The sequence below is a fragment of the Quercus robur genome, chromosome 9 (genome assembly GCF_932294415.1).
Source record: "Quercus robur chromosome 9, dhQueRobu3.1, whole genome shotgun sequence".
NCBI lineage: Eukaryota > Viridiplantae > Streptophyta > Magnoliopsida > Fagales > Fagaceae > Quercus > Quercus robur.
Genome location: NC_065542.1, coordinates 35,744,826 through 35,764,848, shown reverse-complemented (window position 1 = coordinate 35,764,848; position 20,023 = coordinate 35,744,826). Strand labels below are relative to the sequence as shown.

Here is a 20,023-nt window from a genome sequence, read left to right as displayed (position 1 = left end):
TCTATCTAAAGTAGGACTCTCTTTGCTTGATTTCTTATTTACTTTTGGAATCATGCTTTCATGCATCTGCACCTCTCTATCATTCCTTCATGCATATGCATCTTTCTTTCATGCCTTCATGTTGTTTGTCTGTTTTTGTTTGATTGTTTAGTCTTTATTTTATTTTTCTTTCTTTTTTTCAAAATAAAAGGAGAAAAATCAAAGTACAAAAATACAAAAATAGTGTGTTTTGTGTACATTGGTACTTGTGTACCTTGGATGGCTATTGAAATAAAGTTTTCTAAACTTTGTATCTTTTGTAGTTTAGATAAGCATCTTTATGCACAACTAAGCAAGTGAGCTTTGTGGCTCGTGTTTGTGATGAGTAAGATTAAGTAATCTCTTGTACTTAACACTCATATCACTCTTTTTGACGGGAAGGACTAGAAAATCCTAAGAGAAAGGTATAAATAACCATTTCACCACTGTTGCCCGCTAATCATGAAATGACATTTGTATGCTTCGGCCTAGCAAAAGTGGAATGTCAAATGCTTAAAATAATTGGGTATTTCTTTTTTATCTCTTATATGCCCATGCATGATTTGCTTAAAAGAAAAATATGCAAAGAAAAAAAAAAGCAAAAAGATCAAAATACTTTTAAATATGATAGCAAGCGTGTATTCTAGGAGATGTGGGAGTTATAGGATGTACCTCAAAAGTGACCCCATCAAACAGTTATGATTGTGTGTAAGTTAAAGTGATTTTCTCATATCTCAAATCGTCATAACATGTATACACTTATGTAATCTTGCGATGTTTTTCATGCACAACACACAATATTCTTTGCTACTTTTGATACATGTACAAGTACAATATGATTTGGCCATTACAAGGAATACATGTGTTAATGTATGCTCACTAAACTATCTTAACTTGTTTTTGAAATATAAAATTGGTTAGACTTGTTGTGTGTGTGTGTGTGTGTGTGTGTGTGTGTGTGTGTGTTTTTTGAATCTATGAGCATGACATTTTTTTCTTGTTGAGAGATTTGTTTTTCACATGTTTTGCATTTTTCTATTATCTTGTCATCTGTAGCATCTTGTTTCATTACATTCATGCATTTATATGGATTTCTTGTGCCCCCTTATCATCCTTGATCATCTTTATGTCTCTCGAGTGAAGTTTTCTAGTTTCTTGTACCCTTTGTCAATCATGACAAAAAGGAGGAGAAATTGTGGAAAATATGTTGTTTCTTTTTAAAGATTCTATATGTTAGGGGGAGAAATACATGCCTCTGTTAAAGGGGAGATGTGTTTCATCTTGTTAGGGGGAGTACTTACCTCCTTCTTCTTGTACACCAGTCTTGTGACCATTTTTACATATATTGTGCTTATTTTTGATATATATATATATATATATATATATATGATGTATGTCTTCTTTACCTACCTCTACATGTGTTTTTTCTTTTCTCTCTTTATACACATGTTTCTTTATTGCATGCAATCTATTATTTCTGTTTCACACTAAGATGCCATGATGAATTTTGTTTAAAATGTTTCAGAAATACAGGTTGTCAAAGTTGTCAAAGTCTACTTGCCGTAAATTCTCTTATTGTAAAGTTTTTCAAGAGTTTGTGTTAGCATAGATTTTATTGTATTCAACAATTGATTGTGAGTTGAGTGATTTATGACTTTTCTCATACTTCATTTGTTTGTTGTGGTTTTGTCACAAATTGCCAAATGGGGAGATTGTTAGGACATATGTGTTTCACATGTTAGGAACATATGTCACTATTTTATGTAATTGACTAATCTTTTGACAAAACGTACTTTATTTGTAATTGGGTAAATCTAGGATGTGTTTAATACTTCAAGGAACAAGAGTTCAAGTCTAGTATTGAAGCCATGCAAATCTGTCCAAGAAACAAGTAAAGAAGTGTTGATTTTTTAAAGCTCGGTAGCTGCTTAACACCTCTTGACAGCTAGGCTATCTATCGAGCTCTTCAGCTTCTTTTTATTGTAATCTCAATACCTCTCGTTAACTAGGTCAATCGATTGAGCAACTTTTTTTCCACTCGATAGCTCTCGATAGCTCACAACAGATAGGCTCGATAGCTTCTCAACACCTCTCGATCAATTGAGTTTTACGAAATTCAGATTTCCAAATCTGATTTTCGGTCCATGCTTATGTATTTGTGTAGGGTTTCTTTTTTCACAACCCTAGACATATATAAGGCTTATTTTAGAGGCCGTCACATAAGAGAATACAAGGAGTACACATGCAAAAGGTGACCAAGACCTTATTCTCTCTGAAAGAAGCTACTGCGTCTTTGCGCCTTAGGGTTTTGTAACCAAGTGCTTCTTAATTTTCATTGTTGATGAAGTGAAGAACTTTGTAGCCAACAATCTTCTTCAAGTTGGTGTGTTAGTCACGTACTAGGAGCTATGCATCATTGGTTAGTCACGTACTGGGATCCGTGCAAAAAGGGTGGCATTCATATATTGAAGAGTTTAGAGGTTCTGAAGTGGTAGAATGTTTCTGTTGTGAGTTCATCTACGAGGATTGTAAAGTCTAAGGACAAAAGTTTTGTACTAGATCTGAAACTTCTCTTTACTATAGTAGATTGCTTTTCGGGAAGGTTTCCCTCTAGGTTTTTTATTATGAAACTAGTTTGTATCATTGGTTTTTTTTGGTCATCATATTTTATCTTATTTACTTTTCCCCTGTATGTGATATTGACATGGTATTGATGTTTGTTTATTTTAATAAGGTTTATTCATAATAAATCTAATTAACAACTTGAGTTTAAAACTTGTTAATTATATCAACTGGGGTCTAAATTTCCCAACAGTTAAGATATGAAAATCTTGAAGATAGACACCTCAATGTGCTTTCTTTGAAGAAATATGTGAAAGAAATTATCCAGTGCACGTTCCTTAAAGAAATATATAAAAGAAATTAAAGGTGAAGTTGAAATAGAAGGGATATTTTACACAAATATATGATTTGTTTCTAGAATATAAGAGAAGTTGTTCATAAATTAGCAAACCAAAATAGAAATGACCAATGTACATTGACATACATATACCATTGAGTAGGATCAAATTTAAGCAGAACAAATAGAAAAAAAAAAAATGATGATAATGGTGAAAGGAAAATTAACACAGAATTGAGAGAGTTGGCAAACGTGAAAGTTAAAGAAGTATTTTTACCAAAATTTGTCCTTACTTAAACGTAGGTTGTAGAGGGTATTTTGGAATTAAAAAAAAAAAAAAAAGTCAAGTTCAAACAAGGGAAGCCCTTAGTATAGATGTCTCGACCATATTTTCTTATGGAAAATAGTACTATAATGAGAATTTTTTTTTTTGAGAATATTTTTATGAGAAAATTAAATTCAATAAAATAAGAATTTTTTTTTGAGAATAATAAAATAAGAAATTGATTGGTCAAATTTATGGCTCGTTTGGTATATAAATTTAAACACATGTTTTCAGTTTTTAAACAATAAATATATTTTCACACTTTTTTATTCACATATTTTCAAAAAAACTGAAAATTATTATTTAAACATTACGTACCAAACAAGCCTTTAAAATTTTAAAAAGGCCAAGCAAATAATGCATATGATTGGAACATCCATACAAAATTTAAAAGCTGTGTTGATAACTCGGGGATACGTGCGCCGTACTATCAAAACTTTCCATACCTCTACAAATGCGAAAATCCAACGCAATATATACCCGTTCCAACGGAAAACAGAATCTGCGTTCTGCCACAGAAATTAAAAAAAAAAAAAAAAAATCAAAATGGTAATTCGAAATCACGTGGATGAGGATGGCACGACGACACACCGTAAAAAACTGAGGCACAATCACGAGGATTACGCTCTTTTTGACCGATTGATTTTTCATTGACGACGACAATACATTGCGCTCTTTCACGGCGTACTGCTCTTTTTTTTTAGTTCCCAATTCAGTAAAAAATCGCTTCCGCAAGTTCCGGTTTTGGCTCTCATCCTGCCACGTCAGCTTCTGGTCATTGGTTTAGGTGGGGTCACGACTAATGACTTGGTCCCACTTGAGCCAGCAAACGAAATGTGAATTTTGATGACATTTGTGTTTTGACCCTTTTTGTTCCTTTTTCATTCAAAGGATTTGCATTAGATTCCTTCCCGAAACTTTTTTTTTTTTTTTTTTCAAATTTTTGGATTTGTCCTTGATTTGCTTAATCATGAATAGCTTAAAAATCCAAAGTGTGATTTTTTTCTCTTTTCAAAAGAACAAGTTGGCTTGACTTAAAAGCAAAGAGTGTGAGTGACCTTATTAAAGGGGGAAGATCAAAGCGTGACCAATAATAGTGGAACGCTATTTGGTTAATCATGAAGGCTTAAAATCCAAAGTTGATTTTTATCTTATCAAAATAGATCCAAGCATGACCTATAATAGTGGAACCCTATTGACAATAAAATATTCTTTTATGTGTCGGTTAACAAATTTTAGTTAGAGAAGTATCTGTTTATTAACTCTTTTTTTTTTTTTTTTTTGGCTACTTTTCAATGTAGTGAGATATGCTCGACTCCTCATTAGTAAGTTTACTTTGATACCGATTAACAAAAGCCTATTGTTTAGTGAAAAAATCATGACCATGGTCTACTAGTTAATGAGAGAAGTAATTAGTTAAAAAAATTATATAATTTTGTGACGTCATGCATTTTCTTTGAGAAATTATGGTTCAAATATCTTTTTTTCACTATTGTAACAATCAAATTATGAATAATAAAAAAATAATTGATAGACTAATTGTTGATTAATCTGCCTTAATTTTAAAGTTGTTTTTGGTGTACTGCTCAAATTAGTAATTATAATGTTAAATGGTGACAGGTAGTTTGATAGAATATCTTCCCCCCCCCCTCCTGCCCCCTCGAAAAAAGGTGAGTAAGTTTGAATTGTTTGAATGGTATATCTTAGGAAAAAGTATTTTATATCAAATGATACCACATCATCTATATCAAAATCCAATAAATGATACCACATGTCTTTTATTTGTTAGTGAGGTAGTTATTTTTTGCTGACAAGTCACACAGTTATTGGATTTTGATATTGTTGATACTGTATCATTTGATACCAAATACCTTCTTATATCTTAGGGCTGGCAATTGTTGACTTGAAATGCATTATCTTAAGCAATATTAGTAAGTTTAGGAATAAAGTGAAGGTAAATTTGGATTGATTCTTTTTCTAGCAAAAAAAAAAAAAAAGTAAATTAAACTTGTTAAGTTCGGTCAATTGTTATTTTAGTCCTTTATCTTTCATTTTTGCCCTTTAAATATGCACTCATTGTCTCAATTAATCTTTCTAACCATAACTTCCAAAATTTTTAAGACAAAAAAAAAAAAAAAAAAAAACACTAATAAAATTACTTAGGCAAAAATGTAAATTAAATCCTTTAAGTTTGGTCAATTGTTATGTTGGTCAAATAAATTTTTATTATTATTTTATTTTGGTCCTATAATTTTACATTTGTTGTTATAATAAGTCCTTCTTAATGGCAATTTTTTTAATGAAATGAAAGAAAGACTAAAGGTGATAGCAAATATGAACTCACTACCAAAATGACAAAAATAAAACTTACAAGAAAAAAAAATGACAATTGACCAAACCTTAGTGTAATTTACATTTTTGACTTATTATGTTTTTCACTAAGAAAAAAAAATTATTTGCTTACGCACACTCACTGTTTACAAGTATAGCTGTCTTTTAACAATTTTCCACAAATAAAATTTAAGAAATAAATTCTAAACACGCATGTATTACTAGTATTAAATTGAGTTTTTAATTATAATTTGTCAATTTAATTTTCTTAAAAGTTTATTCACGGTTTCATAAAAGATTGTAGTGCATCATTCATTATCATATATATATATATATATATATTTTTGAGAAAGTCATTCATTATTATATCTATAAGAGAAATGCTATGTCCATAATATTTTCACAACACTTTCACAATAAATTCTAAGTGGTAATTCTTATTAGTTGTTATGAGTGTGTAAAAAAGTAATTTAAGTTGTGAATTCAAATTAAAGCCAATAATGACTTACCATATATAATTTGTTGTGAAAATGTTATAGATATAACACTTCTCTATCTATAAACAAAAATGCTATTAGATTCAAATGTCATTGGTAACTTCATTTTTTATAAATTGTTATAAGTGAAAATTTTGAAATTTCAAATCTTCAACTCTAATTCTCCTTATATCACTTTTGACAAATATCACTAGTTATGGAGTATTTGTTATTAATGCTTAACTAAAGTTGGAAACTTGGAATAGTCTTCTAATTTAGCTTTGGTATAAAATTAGTGGATTTGAATAAACCTTCAGAGCTGATTCTTTAAAAAGCAAAAAGGACTAGAGCAAGAGGATGAAATCTTTTGATTCTTTTCCAGAAGCAAAGGACCAAATCGGTCTGATAAGGCTGTACATGTCAAAGTTGAGCTTGAGTGGCGAGTGCTACTGGGCCATATCTCTCACCTTTGAGTTTGAGTCCCTCTTTTTGGTCCTTTTTTTTTTAATCTTTGGACCAAGTCCTTTCTTATTGTTTCTTGTGCAAGAGAGAGATGGAGGGGGGGCCACTCATTCACCACTCCTCCAAATTCTCCGCGTGTCCTCGAAAACACCCGTCCACCTGTCACTCTCACACTCACACGGCGGCGATTTCCACACTCTCTCTCCCTGCACCCTCACCGCACCCAAACAAAACCAAGAGAGAAAAGACAGACACGCACGACAAAAATAAAAAATAAAAAATCACAGAACTCACAAAACCACGCAATCATAACTCTTTCAAAACCAACCGCCTCATATATATACCTCGATGCCTGCCATATCATACCACCACTACTCCCTTCAAATCAATATTTGCGTCTTGACTCTTGACCGCTGCACTCTGTTTTTCTTTAATATTTAAATTCACAATTTTCTGATAAAGTCTGCCAACTCATCTCACCGGACCCCTCCTTCTCCAGTCACCACCTTCTTATTCTTTCTCTCTCCGATCACTCCTCTTCACAATTCAAAAACATTTCTCTCTCTTTCTTTTAAAAACCGAATCAAAATAATCCTTCCTTTCTTATCAATGAAAATAACCGCTACCGTGAAACCGTTTCTTCTCCGCCACGATCTCAACGGTCTGTCATTTTAATATATATATATATATATATTTATATATATATATATATTTATATAATTGTGATTGTTATTGATATTCTCATATGCATCCATTCTGTTGCGTGTCCACCGTGTCGGACCACTCGACGACGAAACCCTCACCACCGCCGCCTTATTTGGAAGTCCACCACATGGCGCATCTCGCGGCAGCCAGATCCGATCACAATAACAACAACAATAACAACAACAACAACAACAACAACAACTTCAACGGCGAGTGTGGGGGACGGCTGAGTCAGGCGCGTGAGCCGGTGGAAATGAAGATAAACGACATAGTAGGGAACGGGATCTCCGGAATACTGTACAAGTGGGTGAATTACGGTAAAGGATGGAGGCCGCGGTGGTTTGTTTTGCAGGACGGCGTTTTGTCTTACTACAAGATTCATGGACCCGATAAGATCGTCGTTAACCAAGAAACAGAGAAAGGATCCAAAGTCATCGGCGAAGAGTCCTTGCGAAGAATTTCCAGGCACAGAAATGGAGCCTCGCTGCCTCAACAAAATCTTCCTCGCAAGCCTTTCGGTGAAATTCATCTCAAGGTCCTTTTTTCTCAACCGCACTGTTACTATTTTTTTGGTTGCTATTTTGTTTTCATTTTTTTTTTTTTTTTTTTTGAATTTGCTGGCTAAAATATATGTATATTTTAGGAATTTTTCGGTTTCAATAATTCTTATTCAGTTTCTGTATGAATTTCTTTCATTTTTTTTTTACTTGCTAATTTAAGTTTGTTTGATTTGATTCTCTTACAATTCTTCCTTTGTGATAGCTTCAATGTGATTGTGTATATTTTAGGAATTCTTCGGTTTCAATATTCTGATTCAGTTTCTGTTTCCATATATATATGAATTTTATCCATTTAGTGGTCAATACTGATTGTGAGAAATTTCTTCTTTTCCTTTTATAAATCGTAGTCTATATTAAATTTTTTATTATTTTTTTACTTTCTTATTTAAATTTGTCCAATTATCTTCTCTTATAATTTTTCCTTTGTGATAGTCTCAAGGTTGTTGTTTATTTTAATTTTAAGAAATAAGATTTAATGTGATTGATCTAATTCCTAATGGTTTCGAATATTTAAGCCCCAATTAATATAATATTAAATTTAATCCAGTCTTTTTTTTTTTTTTCAACTACAAATTTAATCCAGTCTTTGTATTTGTGTAAAGAGGTTTTTTTTTTTTTTTTTCCTCATGTTTTTATTTATTTATTTATTTTTAAAATTTTGTTTTTAAATTTTCCAATTTGGTAAATTTCAGGTTTCCTCAATTCGTGAGAGCAAATCAGATGACAAAAGATTCTCGATTTTCACTGGCACAAAGAGGCTCCACCTGAGGGCTGAGACGCGTGAAGATCGAATTACATGGATGGAGGCATTGCAAGCTGTGAAGGACATGTTCCCGCGGATGTCCAACAGCGAGCTAATGGCTCCCATCAACAATGTCACTGTGTCGACTGAGAAGCTGAGACAACGGCTTTTGGAAGAGGGTGTCAGCGAGGCAGCCATCCAAGACAGTGAGCAGATTATGAGGAGCGAGTTTTCGGCACTGCAGACCCAACTTGTGCTGCTCAAGCAGAAGCAGTGGCTCCTCACCGACACCCTGCGGCTGTTAGAGGTACATGTAATGAAATATTGAAAACTTCATGCCAGTCGAATTCAGAATTCTTCTTCATTTTTTTTTCCCTACTAGTTCTACCACTAATGCATAGAAATCTGTGCCCTAAGCCTCTCAAATAAGTTGCTTGGAGGCTGGGAGTTTATCATTGCTTTGTTCTTTTGTAATTAATTCTTTTGTATAGAGTAGCAGATGGGGCTGGTTGTTTGAACACTTGTGTAACTATTTTGACTCAAGGATAATTATTATTAATGATTCTTTTAATTATTAAATTGATATATTACAATTTGATGTTAGCCAATACGCATACCTTTTTTATTGTGGGGTCATTTGATTGTTGGATTACATAGCAAACTCCATTTCATTGTGGAAATGTTATTCTTACTGAGTTGAGGCCTTTGTGTTTAGTTCCTTTGTTATACTATAGCATACTCAGTGGATGTATATGACTTCCTTTTTTTTTTTGGGGAGAGGTTCATGTGGTGAGTTGTAGATTGCCAATTTTCTCTTGAGGTACTTCTAACAGGGTAGTGTTCTTTTATTCTAGACTGCTGAGATGCTGTTGAAACAGGTTAACAGTACAGTCATTCCTCATTGATGCCCTGAATAAAGTGTTCATATGTTTTCTTGGAAATAATTTTATTTTTTTATTTTTCCTTTTTTTCTGAAATAGGAAGCAAAATATAGCTAATAGAGACTTTCGTATGGATGCCTTTATGTAGCATGTTTTTATTTTTAGATCCAGTCGGTGCATTTAAGCATATGGATAGAAACTGTCAATAGTAAAGTAGTCTTTTAGTGTCTTGGTGTTTTGAGGGAAATAATAGAATTTAATGGAAGTGTACTTGCTTTGGTAGCAACAGCTGTAGTTGCTGGTTGTTGTGATAGATTTTGTGGCTGTGGTGACTGGTACATGCTGGTTGTTGTGGCAAAGTAGCACCAACAATTTTGGCACTGGCGTCTTTGATTTTGGTGAGGGGAGCAGTTGTGATTTTGTGGCTTTTTGGGGGTGAGAATCGAGATACTTGACCTATGTGTGGGTGTTTTTAGTTTTCTCTTCAAAGAATAAGTTTTGTGAGTCACTCTGCTGATTTATAATTCCCAAAAGTAGACTATTTGATTGGTTTGGGGATTTTTGAGATCATTATATATTTGAGTTGTTACTTTTCCATGCTTGCCTTCTCTGTATGTTAATTCCCATAATATGTTGTTTATTTATCCAAAAAAAAAATTCCCGTAGTATGTTGTTTTATTCCAAAACAGATATTCTCTAAACATAAGCTCTCAATATTCACCATATGATATCACGTGGTGCATAATAGGTTAAGTAATGTGTTGTAGTGCTTGTCAGTCTCCTACCTGTCTCACATTAAGCTTTGACTTGCTGATAATTGCCTTTTTGCTGTTATGGAATTATTTGAAACTAGAGGGATTTTTTACATTTGGTTTTTCCTTCATTTACTTCATCTCTTTGATGGAGTAGCTTCTTTTTAATACAGATTTTTCTTACCTATCAAAAAAAAAAAAAAAAAAACAAAAACTAGAGGGATTTCATGAAGTCTCTGTAAATTTTTACCTTCCTATTTTAAAATCAGCTTGTGCATCCAACAATACCACTCCTTTTTTGCCAATCCTATTTAGTGCCTGTCAATCAAATACTCTCACATTAAGATAGATCTTCCTATTATTTGCCATTTTTCTGTAATGGAAGTATTTTAACAGAGAGAATTTTCACTGCAAGTCCTTAAGCTTATCTTTGCAGTGCTAGTGCATCCGGCAATATCACTCCTTATTTTGCTAATTTCTATCTTGCTAATTTTTTTAAATTTTTACATTTGTTAATTGAAAAGAGAATTACTGACTTTATTGCATTCTGGGGGAAAGAATGAAACTGTAATGCAACATATTTTTCTGTTCAGATGCAATAACTGTGCATTGTAGTGAGTGATAATTAAGGGAAATCTTAAGACTACAGAGGACACCATTGGAGGGCATTCCATTTTGTTATGAGACTGTCTCTAGTGCAGAAATAGTTAGTTAGATATACGTCTGATATATATATATATATATATATATATTAAAATTTGGGTGTGATATGCAAAACCTTCCTTCATGGAGAGTGTATTTACCAGCATCTCCATGGGAGTTTGTTTAACTTTGGTTGTTCTCACAGTCTTGTTTATTTCAAATGTAGCTGGGCTAGAAGTACTTGAATTTAATGTGGCAGATCAAGGATAGAGGATATTCTAGCATTTACAGTTTATGCTTTAAGCTAAGGGTGAAGTTGAGGATTTTATACTAGGATGCTCTACTTGATGCTTTGAGTTACAATCAGAATTTTGGTTAGTGGCATGTTGACAATTACTTTCCACTAAAAGGTTCAAATATCCTGTCTATCTAGAAATTGTTTCATAGACTGTAGTCTCCTAGTATTAAATGCTCTAAATTAGTTATGATTTTTTGAAATTTTATTTGAAGGAGCATATTTTATGTCCGTTTGAATGTCTTTACTGGATCTGATTGTTCTTAACAGAATGAATATTTCCCTTCTCATACAAGGTTTAAATTTTTAATGTTTTTTTCCTGCTAAGAAACTGTGTTATATTGTATTATGTAGACAGAGAAGGTTGATCTGGAGAATACGGTGGTTGATGAGAGCCAAAGACAGTTCCAAGATCAAGGGGGTTGCTCTTCTAGATTAAGACAAGACAAATTCAGTGGTATGTTTAGATGCAATAATCTGTTGATTAGCAAGTTTTTTAGCTTTGTAAGCTATTATGACCTGGACCATCTGGTAATTGTACAATTAAATATTGGTGCCTTTTGGTTGATGTGTGGAATTAACATTTAGAGTTTGGTCTAATTATCCTCTCCTTTGATCAGAAATGGATGAGGCATTTCTGGGTTATTTTAAAAAGTAATGAACTGTGTCACAATGTTGTAATGCTATGTTATTGAAGGTCAGAAGACATGAGATTGCCTGCCTTTTTCAGTATTAGCTAATATGTGCTGAACGTCATTACAAAACCTTCCTTTTTTTGGACAGTCCATGATTTTTTACTTGGATTTTTGTAGTCCTCCAATGGGAACAAGATTTGACAGTAAAACTTATGGCATCTAGTCTTCTAATGGGAAAAAGATTTTACAGTAAACTTATGGCATCTGATGTGGTTGCCATGTTCAACTCATAACCAAATGATTGCCAATCTTGTGTTGGGACAAGTATGGCTCATAAACTATCTTGCCTATCCTAACATGCCCTTGCTTGTGGTGGTTGGATACCTAAAACTTTAGTTACTTTACACACTTTATATTTGTGCATTAGATTCTTTACTTTTAACACTTTTTTATTTTATTATATTTTTTTGGGGGCTGGGGTTGCCTAAGATATTTTTATTAATTTTCTAGATTTGCGATTGTTTATCTGCTGTACTAAGTTCTGTATGTTATTCTCAACAAATTAGATATTTTGTCCTCTATTCTTCCTTGAATTTTTATGTCATGACAAATATTGTTCTTCGCTAGTTCTGTTGTTATATTCTTGAAAATGGTTAGAAGTACCCATTGTTTTGCAATTTTTTTTCTTATTATGTTTTCTAGTTTTGTCTTCTATGCTATGATATAGTAATTTACTCAATTTCCTTATTTTTAGAAGCAAGTGTTAGTGAATCTGAAGATGATAATGAAAGAGTAGATGCTGCGGAGGAAGAAACAGATGATGAAGACAATACATTTTTTGACACTCGTGACTTTCTGTCGTCCAGCTCTTTCAAAAGTAATGGATCAGATTTTCGGCTATCGTCTTTCTCTTCAGATGATGACGGTCTTTATGTGGTTGAATCTGATGATGATATTGACCCTTCCATGAGAGCTGTTGGAACTAACTATACTCATGTTAAGCGTCGTAAGAAATTGCCTGACCCTGTTGAAAAAGAGAAGGGTGTTAGCCTTTGGTCAATGATTAAAGATAACATTGGAAAGGATCTCACAAAAATATGTCTTCCTGTTTACTTTAATGAGCCTCTCTCTTCTCTGCAAAAATGTTTTGAAGATTTGGAATATTCTTATCTCATTGATCGAGCATATGAGTGGGGAAAAAGGGTAAGTATATGAGCAAGATTTTGATGGGTTTCTTTTGATTTTTTTTTTCTTTAAGTTTCTTTTGCTATATATGTCTTCATATTACTCCATCACTTGCTCTCATGCTTTTTAAGGTACTCTCACAAATCATGATTTAGGTTTTCACATTTTTATACACTAAATGTACATCTGTTTAGTCTGTTGCAACATATAATTTGAAATGAGTTTCTCTCTTTCAACTTTTGGAGTCTACCAGTGTGTTTCTTGAAGTGGTTATATTCTGGAATTTATTATTTTGGTGATTGTGGTGATTTGACTTAATTCTCCATAATACACTTTAATTTTGCATGGTCAAATTGTATGTAAGACACCTAATACTAGTGGCATCTCTTGCTAGTAGTCTCTGGAAAAGATTTAATAATACCACTCATTTTGAATTTTGGGACACCTGGTGGCCACTTAAGCTGTATTTTAAAAATGCTTAGGAGGATGTGATAAATTTGTGAACAGTCTTTGTTTGTTTGAATTTGTAGAGCATAGAAGGCTATTTTGTTTAATTTTATTGCTAATGGGTTTAGTCCCATATTTTGGGTATCTAATTAATTTTTATTTATTTATTTATTTTGTTGCCTTCTGTGGTGCTCTCTCCATCTGTCTTGGTACAATGATATATTTGGTGTTAAATCAAGTTGAGAATTATTTGGTGGAACTCTAAAAATTGTTTAGACAATGCTGTCAGTGTGTTCCTAGGTGGTTTTGTTTAATTTTGATACGTATGAAAAAGACTTTCAAACTGTAATTAGAGATTGATGCATTAATTAATTGGTCAGCTATTCCCATTCTTTTACTAGTAGTTTACTCCTTGATATTTTGCAGGGTAATAGCCTCATGAGGATTCTTAATGTGGCTGCTTTTGCTGTGTCTGGATATTCTTCAACTGAAGGAAGAATGTGCAAACCGTTTAATCCTTTATTAGGGGAAACCTATGAGGCTGATTATCCAGATAAAGGCCTCCGCTTTTTCTCAGAAAAGGTATAATTTTTCACTCCTGACACTTCAAATACATTATTGATATGGTCTCTCCATTTTGTAATTTATTCATTCCTGTACTTTAAACAATAATGATTGCTTTCAGTACCTTGAGGGTCTGATTGTGATGGAGGGGGATGGAGGGAGAGGAGCCACCTCCCCTCTACTCCCCTCTTCTCTCCCTCCTTCCAAACATTGGGTAAGAGTTAAGATGGTAAATCTAATCCAAACCCTAGCTTAAAGTGGGATGGTTCGATTTGGTGATCCCTTCTCTTCAACCCAAGTATTCTTTCTAAATTATGGTGTCACCTAAACACAATCATAGAGATTTTTCAGAGTTAATAAATAATATAGCAAAATTTGGATTTTCCCATGTATTTTTAAATTTACTGACAACTGTTGTCAATCCAGTATATTGGTTTTACAAATTTTTAAAATTATTTTGGTTCTTTTTTTTTTTTTTTTTTTGGTTGGGGTGGGGGGCCAAAATGTGTTCGTAAAAGAAGAAAAGGTTAATTTACTGTATAATAAAATTTAATTAAAATGATTACTGATACAATTCAAAGCTGTTGAACAACCTTACCCTAACATGAATTCTATGAATCTATATGGTCTAACTCTAATATGATGTAAATAGAAAAGAGGATGCAAAACAAAAATGATGAACCTCATTTCAGGAAAAGGAAAAAAAGAGAATTGAAAAAAGAGAGAGAGAACTCAGCACAATTACGACAAAACTGGAACAAATGGGGCAAAAGTCTGAAATAAGAACTTAAATGATGGCCCTTTATGGTGGAGAAATTGGCCTTACCGTAATTATACTAGATGGGTGAGAGAAAATGACACTGATATATGAGTCACTGCATTTCATGGACAATATTCTGTAACAAATGACCTTTATGCAGTCAAACCTTTTAAATGTGTATAATTGCTATTGGGAATGAAAATTGCTAAGTTGCTTTCACTTTTGGTGTCAGGTTAGTCATCACCCTATGATTGTAGCATGTCACTGTGAGGGTACAGGATGGAAATTCTGGGCAGATAGCAATCTAAAGAGCAAATTTTGGGGTCGATCGATTCAGCTTGATCCCGTTGGTGTTTTGACATTGGAATTTGATGATGGGGAAGTTTTTCAATGGAGTAAGGTATTTCTCCAACTGTTCAAGTGATATTTATTCTATCCTGGGTTCCTGTTTGAAATGGGCTTTCTTCTGCCAGGTCACAACATCAATATACAATCTCATATTGGGAAAGCTGTATTGTGATCATTATGGTACAATGCGTATACAGGGAAATCGTGAGTATTCATGCAAGCTCAAATTCAAGGAACAGTCTATCATTGACCGAAATCCTCATCAGGTGCACTCTTTAGTCTCAGATTTTCATGGGTGATATAAACTTGTAGGTCTCTTACAAAAGAATGTACAATATCTCTTTATTCCTTTGCGATTGTTGCAAAATAGTCCTTTGCTAAGTCAAGTCTTAATAAATATCTGGTCATTTGAAGTCAAGTCACACTCCTTACAGGATGCAATGGGATTCACTATTAACAATCTAGTACATCTTATTCCAAGTATCTTCTGTATTTATTACATCCTTGGTGGAAGTTTCTTTGAAGCAAAGTAGCTAGCATGCGCCATGGCCAAAGGCTTAGTCCTCTAAATTATAAATAAATGTTAATATTGTTGCTTCTTGCTTTGAGCAATCAGGTCGACTAAGGTGGAGAATGTACCCTGTATGCATTGTATCTACTCTGGTACTTGTGTTTTATACACTCCTTTTCCTTTGCTGGTTTATGTTGCTATATGTTGTACAATGTTTAAGTTGGAAAAATGAGGATTGTTATCCAGGGGTATGTTGTTTGAAGATACAGCAGAGAGTATGAAGACATGGAGAAATAATAACTATTCGTGGTATTTTTCTCCCTGCTGGGAAATAACTAACGATTTGTGGCCATTCCTCATGGTCTTTCTTTAGGATGTAGATGACCATTGTGTATGATCAATTGGATTCCAACTCACTATTTCATGGAATTTTAGGATTTTATTGGATGATTTAATTTCAAGTTCATTGCTGTGGTCGTGGTGTTTGTACCACTAGAACTGTTGTCAGTAGCATTATTGGCTAATACAAAAAATGATTGTTCTTTCAGGTACATGGTATAGTTCAAGATAGGAATGGAAAAACAGAGGCAACTCTTCATGGAAAATGGGATGAAAGCATGTATTATGTGAATGGAGACTCTTCTGGTAAGGGAAAAGGATTTGAGTCTTTGTCAGATGCGCATCTGATCTGGAAGCGAAGCAGACCTCCCCAATTTCCCACTAGATATAACTTAACTCGCTTTGGCATCACATTGAATGAACTCACTTCTGGACTGAAGGTATTTTTTTCATTATTTCCTGAAGTTTCCAATTTAATGTAAATCTTCTTCATTTAATTGGTGGTATGGAAAAAGGAAAGTCAATCGATTTAGTTTCCATTGCTTTTTTTCTTTTGGGGGTGCACATGCTAAAGAGATTCCTAGAAAAGCTTATAATTGATTCCCTGGAATCCTAAAATTGTTAAATGTAAATGGTATAATTTCAGTGTGCTTTCAAGATACCCTCCAACTTTTTTTGTAATTTGTTGCGATATTTTTAACTATCTTAAGTGTACATGACATGCATATTCAGGAAAAATTGCCACCAACAGATTCAAGGCTAAGACCTGACCAAAGGTATTTGGAGAATGGAGAGTATGAAATGGCAAATTCAGAGAAGTTGCGGCTAGAGCAGCGACAACGGCAGGTAAACTTAATGTCTCATTTTATTAACTCCACTTGTAGATAGTAGTATTTGTCAAATTATCTAATTTAATAATAGCAACTGAGCCTTGGTATTAGTCAGGAAACCATAAAATCTCACAATAGCACAAGACAATTCATTCTTTAAGGTTCTCAGGCCTGAAAAAAGGCCTTACAGACAAGTCAGATATTTATTGGTCACCCAGTAACATTCTCATTCAGTTGGCTAAATTGACAAAAAAAGGTTTTGCTCATCACGGAGACTTTTAGATACTCAAAACCATTTTCATGCAGTGACAAATTGAAGAATGTACTCATCAGTTGCAAAGTGCAGAGAATTTGGAAGCTGATAAAAGATAGTTTGTTGGAATCCATCATGTGAACAGTGTTGGTAAAAGTATCAAACGTATTTAAGTGCACAAGCTTCTTGAAGCCTTAAGCCCAAAATTCAAGCGTGTGCCTGATTGAAACCGCACATTTTTCAAATAGTATATTAAATTTTTAAAAATTCATAAAATATCAATCGAAATAACTTAATACACTCAAAATAGTATTATATTTTGCCTATTAGCTCTAATGGACAATGCAATTGCACAAAGTTTGTAAGTTCAGACTTGCCTACACGCACGCGCACACACATATATTTATTTTAATGTTTCCTTTACACATGAAGTTTCTATAAAATTTTTGATTAATGCAAAGCTTTGTATTGCATGTATATGTGACAAACTTGGCCACTGCTCAGGCACCTAGGCAATGACCAAGTCTGTTACACCCTAGGCTTTTAGATTAGTATCTCATGTTCATTATCTTAAATGCTTTAGAATTAAGTCTTTTGGCCTTGATTGTAATTGAAGGGACATTGTATCAATTGTGATTCAGGCTCGAAAGATGCAAGAGCAGGGTTGGAAACCACGGTGGTTTGTGAAAGATAAAGGAAGTGATACATACCGCTATAGTGGTGGGTATTGGGAAGCCAGAGAACAGGGAAAATGGGTATCGTGTCCTGATATCTTTGGCCAAATCCCATCTGATCAGTTATCTGAGTAAGTTCAAATTGTTGTTCTCTTTGTTTCTCTATTCTTTCTCATTTTTCGGATGGGTGGCATATTACTGCCTTAGCAGCAGTTGAGGTGTCCCATGACATGCATGTAAAGTAAATTAGATGAAATATGGTTAAAGGCAATAATAGAAATTTTTTTCCCATCTGTGTCCTTCCTTCCGTTGTGTACTGAAGAAATTGGCGTGATCTTGGTGTAAGAGGAATATCACAACAGTTGGGTTGATTTGGCAAATCATGACTTAGAATGAGAATTCATATAACTGTTGATACAATTCATAGGCAGCATTTCCAGGACTCCAGTTGGAGATTGAATTTGTGGAAGTAATCTAGAATGGCGCAGCACCTATCATGTGTGGTGTAGCATCCTAACTGTGTTGATGTTCCTTTTGACAACCAGTACAATATGGGGAAATTTTTTTATCTTGGAAATGGTATTATTCATTCTACTCAAACTCCAGTCCCTGTAATGTTTTCACTTCATGCGTTTGGAGCTTTTGTGACGTAACTTGAAACACCGAACCTTGTAAGAAGAATGCTTAGGAATTCTTTAGGTTTTTTTTTCATGGCGATGTTTCAAGTGTTATTTGGTTCGTATGCTTTTGATTTCAAAGTAATGTAGAGGAAAAATTGTGATGGTGACCCTGCTTCGAACGCTCCAACGATTCCCTCCAAAATTTGGCTAAAAAGGGAAAACATAAATCCCTCCACAGCAATACTAAAAAGCCATTGTTATTCAGGTGTTTACCAAACCGTATAAACTGCAAAAACCGCACCAAAACTGCCCGCAAAATGGCATAACCATACCTTAAGTAATAGTGTACAGCATTGCACCACACCACATGGTGCAGTACGGTTTGCAGTTTTATAATAAGAAAACCGCACAAATTGTACTGCACCGCACCCTTTCTATATATTAATATTTTTGTTTTTAATATTAAATATATTATTAATAGTTTAATAACCCTAGTTTTCAAAAAAAAAAAAAAAAAAAAAAAGTTCAATAACCCTAGCAAGTGTTGACTAGAAAAGCCAACCCAAAAAAGAAAAATTAGCTCAATAATTAAAAACTTGGCCCAAAAAAAGGGGAAAAATTAATTTTTGATTGAGTAGGAAAAATCCAAAATTTGAAAAATATATCGATATCAAACTGCATTTTATACCTAGTATCGCACATGTGACTGTAGAAAGGAGGTGCGGTTTTGGTTTTGGTTAAACTCTAAACCGCACCACACCGCATATGTGACCGCAAAAACAAGGTGCGGTGCAGTTATAGTTTTAGTTAAACCACACCGCAAAGTGCGGTGTTAAAAATGACCTAAAACCACACTGCATCACACCGCGAACACAGTTCTTATTAGCTCTTTCTGTTTTAATAGCTGGTCCAATGGTTAAAAATGATATGCCAGTATCCAATACCAAAATCAAATTTAAGATATTAGATCAGTTTGAAATGAATGCATAAGCCACATGTAGGAATTCCTACTTTTCACTTTCCAAAAACTCGACAACAAAAGTAAATGAATTCCCGAATAAAATATTTTCAGAGCCCTTGTCCACATCACCAAATGGTTAAAAACAACAAAACATTTTTTTTTTTGGGTCTGTTGATCTTTGAGTGTCGTGATGTCATGCATGTTGTGGATAATGGGGACTTATGCTGTGTGGATCCATTTGGAGGTGGTTTGGCATCATGACCAGACCTTAGGCCCCGATGTTATGTGGCCATTATCAATTTACAGCTCTAATTTTTTAGCCCATGAGTAAACTAGGCCTATTCCATTACAAAGATAAGAAACATATTTTAGTACTACAGGAACCGAAACCTTGACTATAAGTCAATCCTTAACCTAGCCGGGCCATAGACCTTGACTATAAGTTTTAACAAATGAAACAAACACAAAATCCCCCATAAGTCCATAACCACGTTAAGCCATATACATCTATTTGTTCTTAAAGCAACTGCCACGGCTTTCGTTTATCACAAAGTTTTTCCCATTCGAATGGCATGGAGATACAAAAGTCACCCAGAGAGTTTCCCTTTCAATTCCTCATCGAAAAAACCGGGTACCCACAACTCTTCATAACTGTGTGTCTCTTAAACCACCTGCCTTAACATAACGGACATCCACCATCAATTGGAAACAACCAGAGCTTTTGTTAGGGAAAGAAAGAATTAAATTTAAAAAAGAGAAAATTTTTTGTTAGTTAAACTGATTAAACAAAAATACAAAGATTATCAAA

The 20,023-nt window shown here is 33.7% G+C and overlaps 1 protein-coding gene across 2 annotated transcripts; it reads left to right on the top strand.

Annotated features, from left to right (window-relative positions):
- Positions 1 to 6,862: 6,862 nt before the first annotated feature.
- On the top strand, positions 6,863 to 18,415 carry LOC126698267 (oxysterol-binding protein-related protein 1C-like). Of its 2 annotated transcripts, none has more exons than XM_050395377.1 (11): positions 6,863 to 7,751; positions 8,469 to 8,825; positions 11,443 to 11,545; positions 12,481 to 12,926; positions 13,782 to 13,937; positions 14,912 to 15,079; positions 15,153 to 15,293; positions 16,087 to 16,317; positions 16,610 to 16,723; positions 17,602 to 17,765; positions 17,957 to 18,415. In XM_050395377.1, exons 1-11 carry the CDS (start codon positions 7,257 to 7,259, stop codon positions 18,003 to 18,005), a joined length of 2,424 nt encoding a protein of 807 aa, XP_050251334.1. In that variant the 5' UTR covers positions 6,863 to 7,256; the 3' UTR covers positions 18,006 to 18,415. The 2 variants fall into 2 exon arrangements, with proteins under 2 accessions (XP_050251334.1, XP_050251333.1); XM_050395376.1 differs by having other exon boundaries at positions 6,864 to 7,751; positions 12,478 to 12,926.
- Positions 18,416 to 20,023: the final 1,608 nt, after the last annotated feature.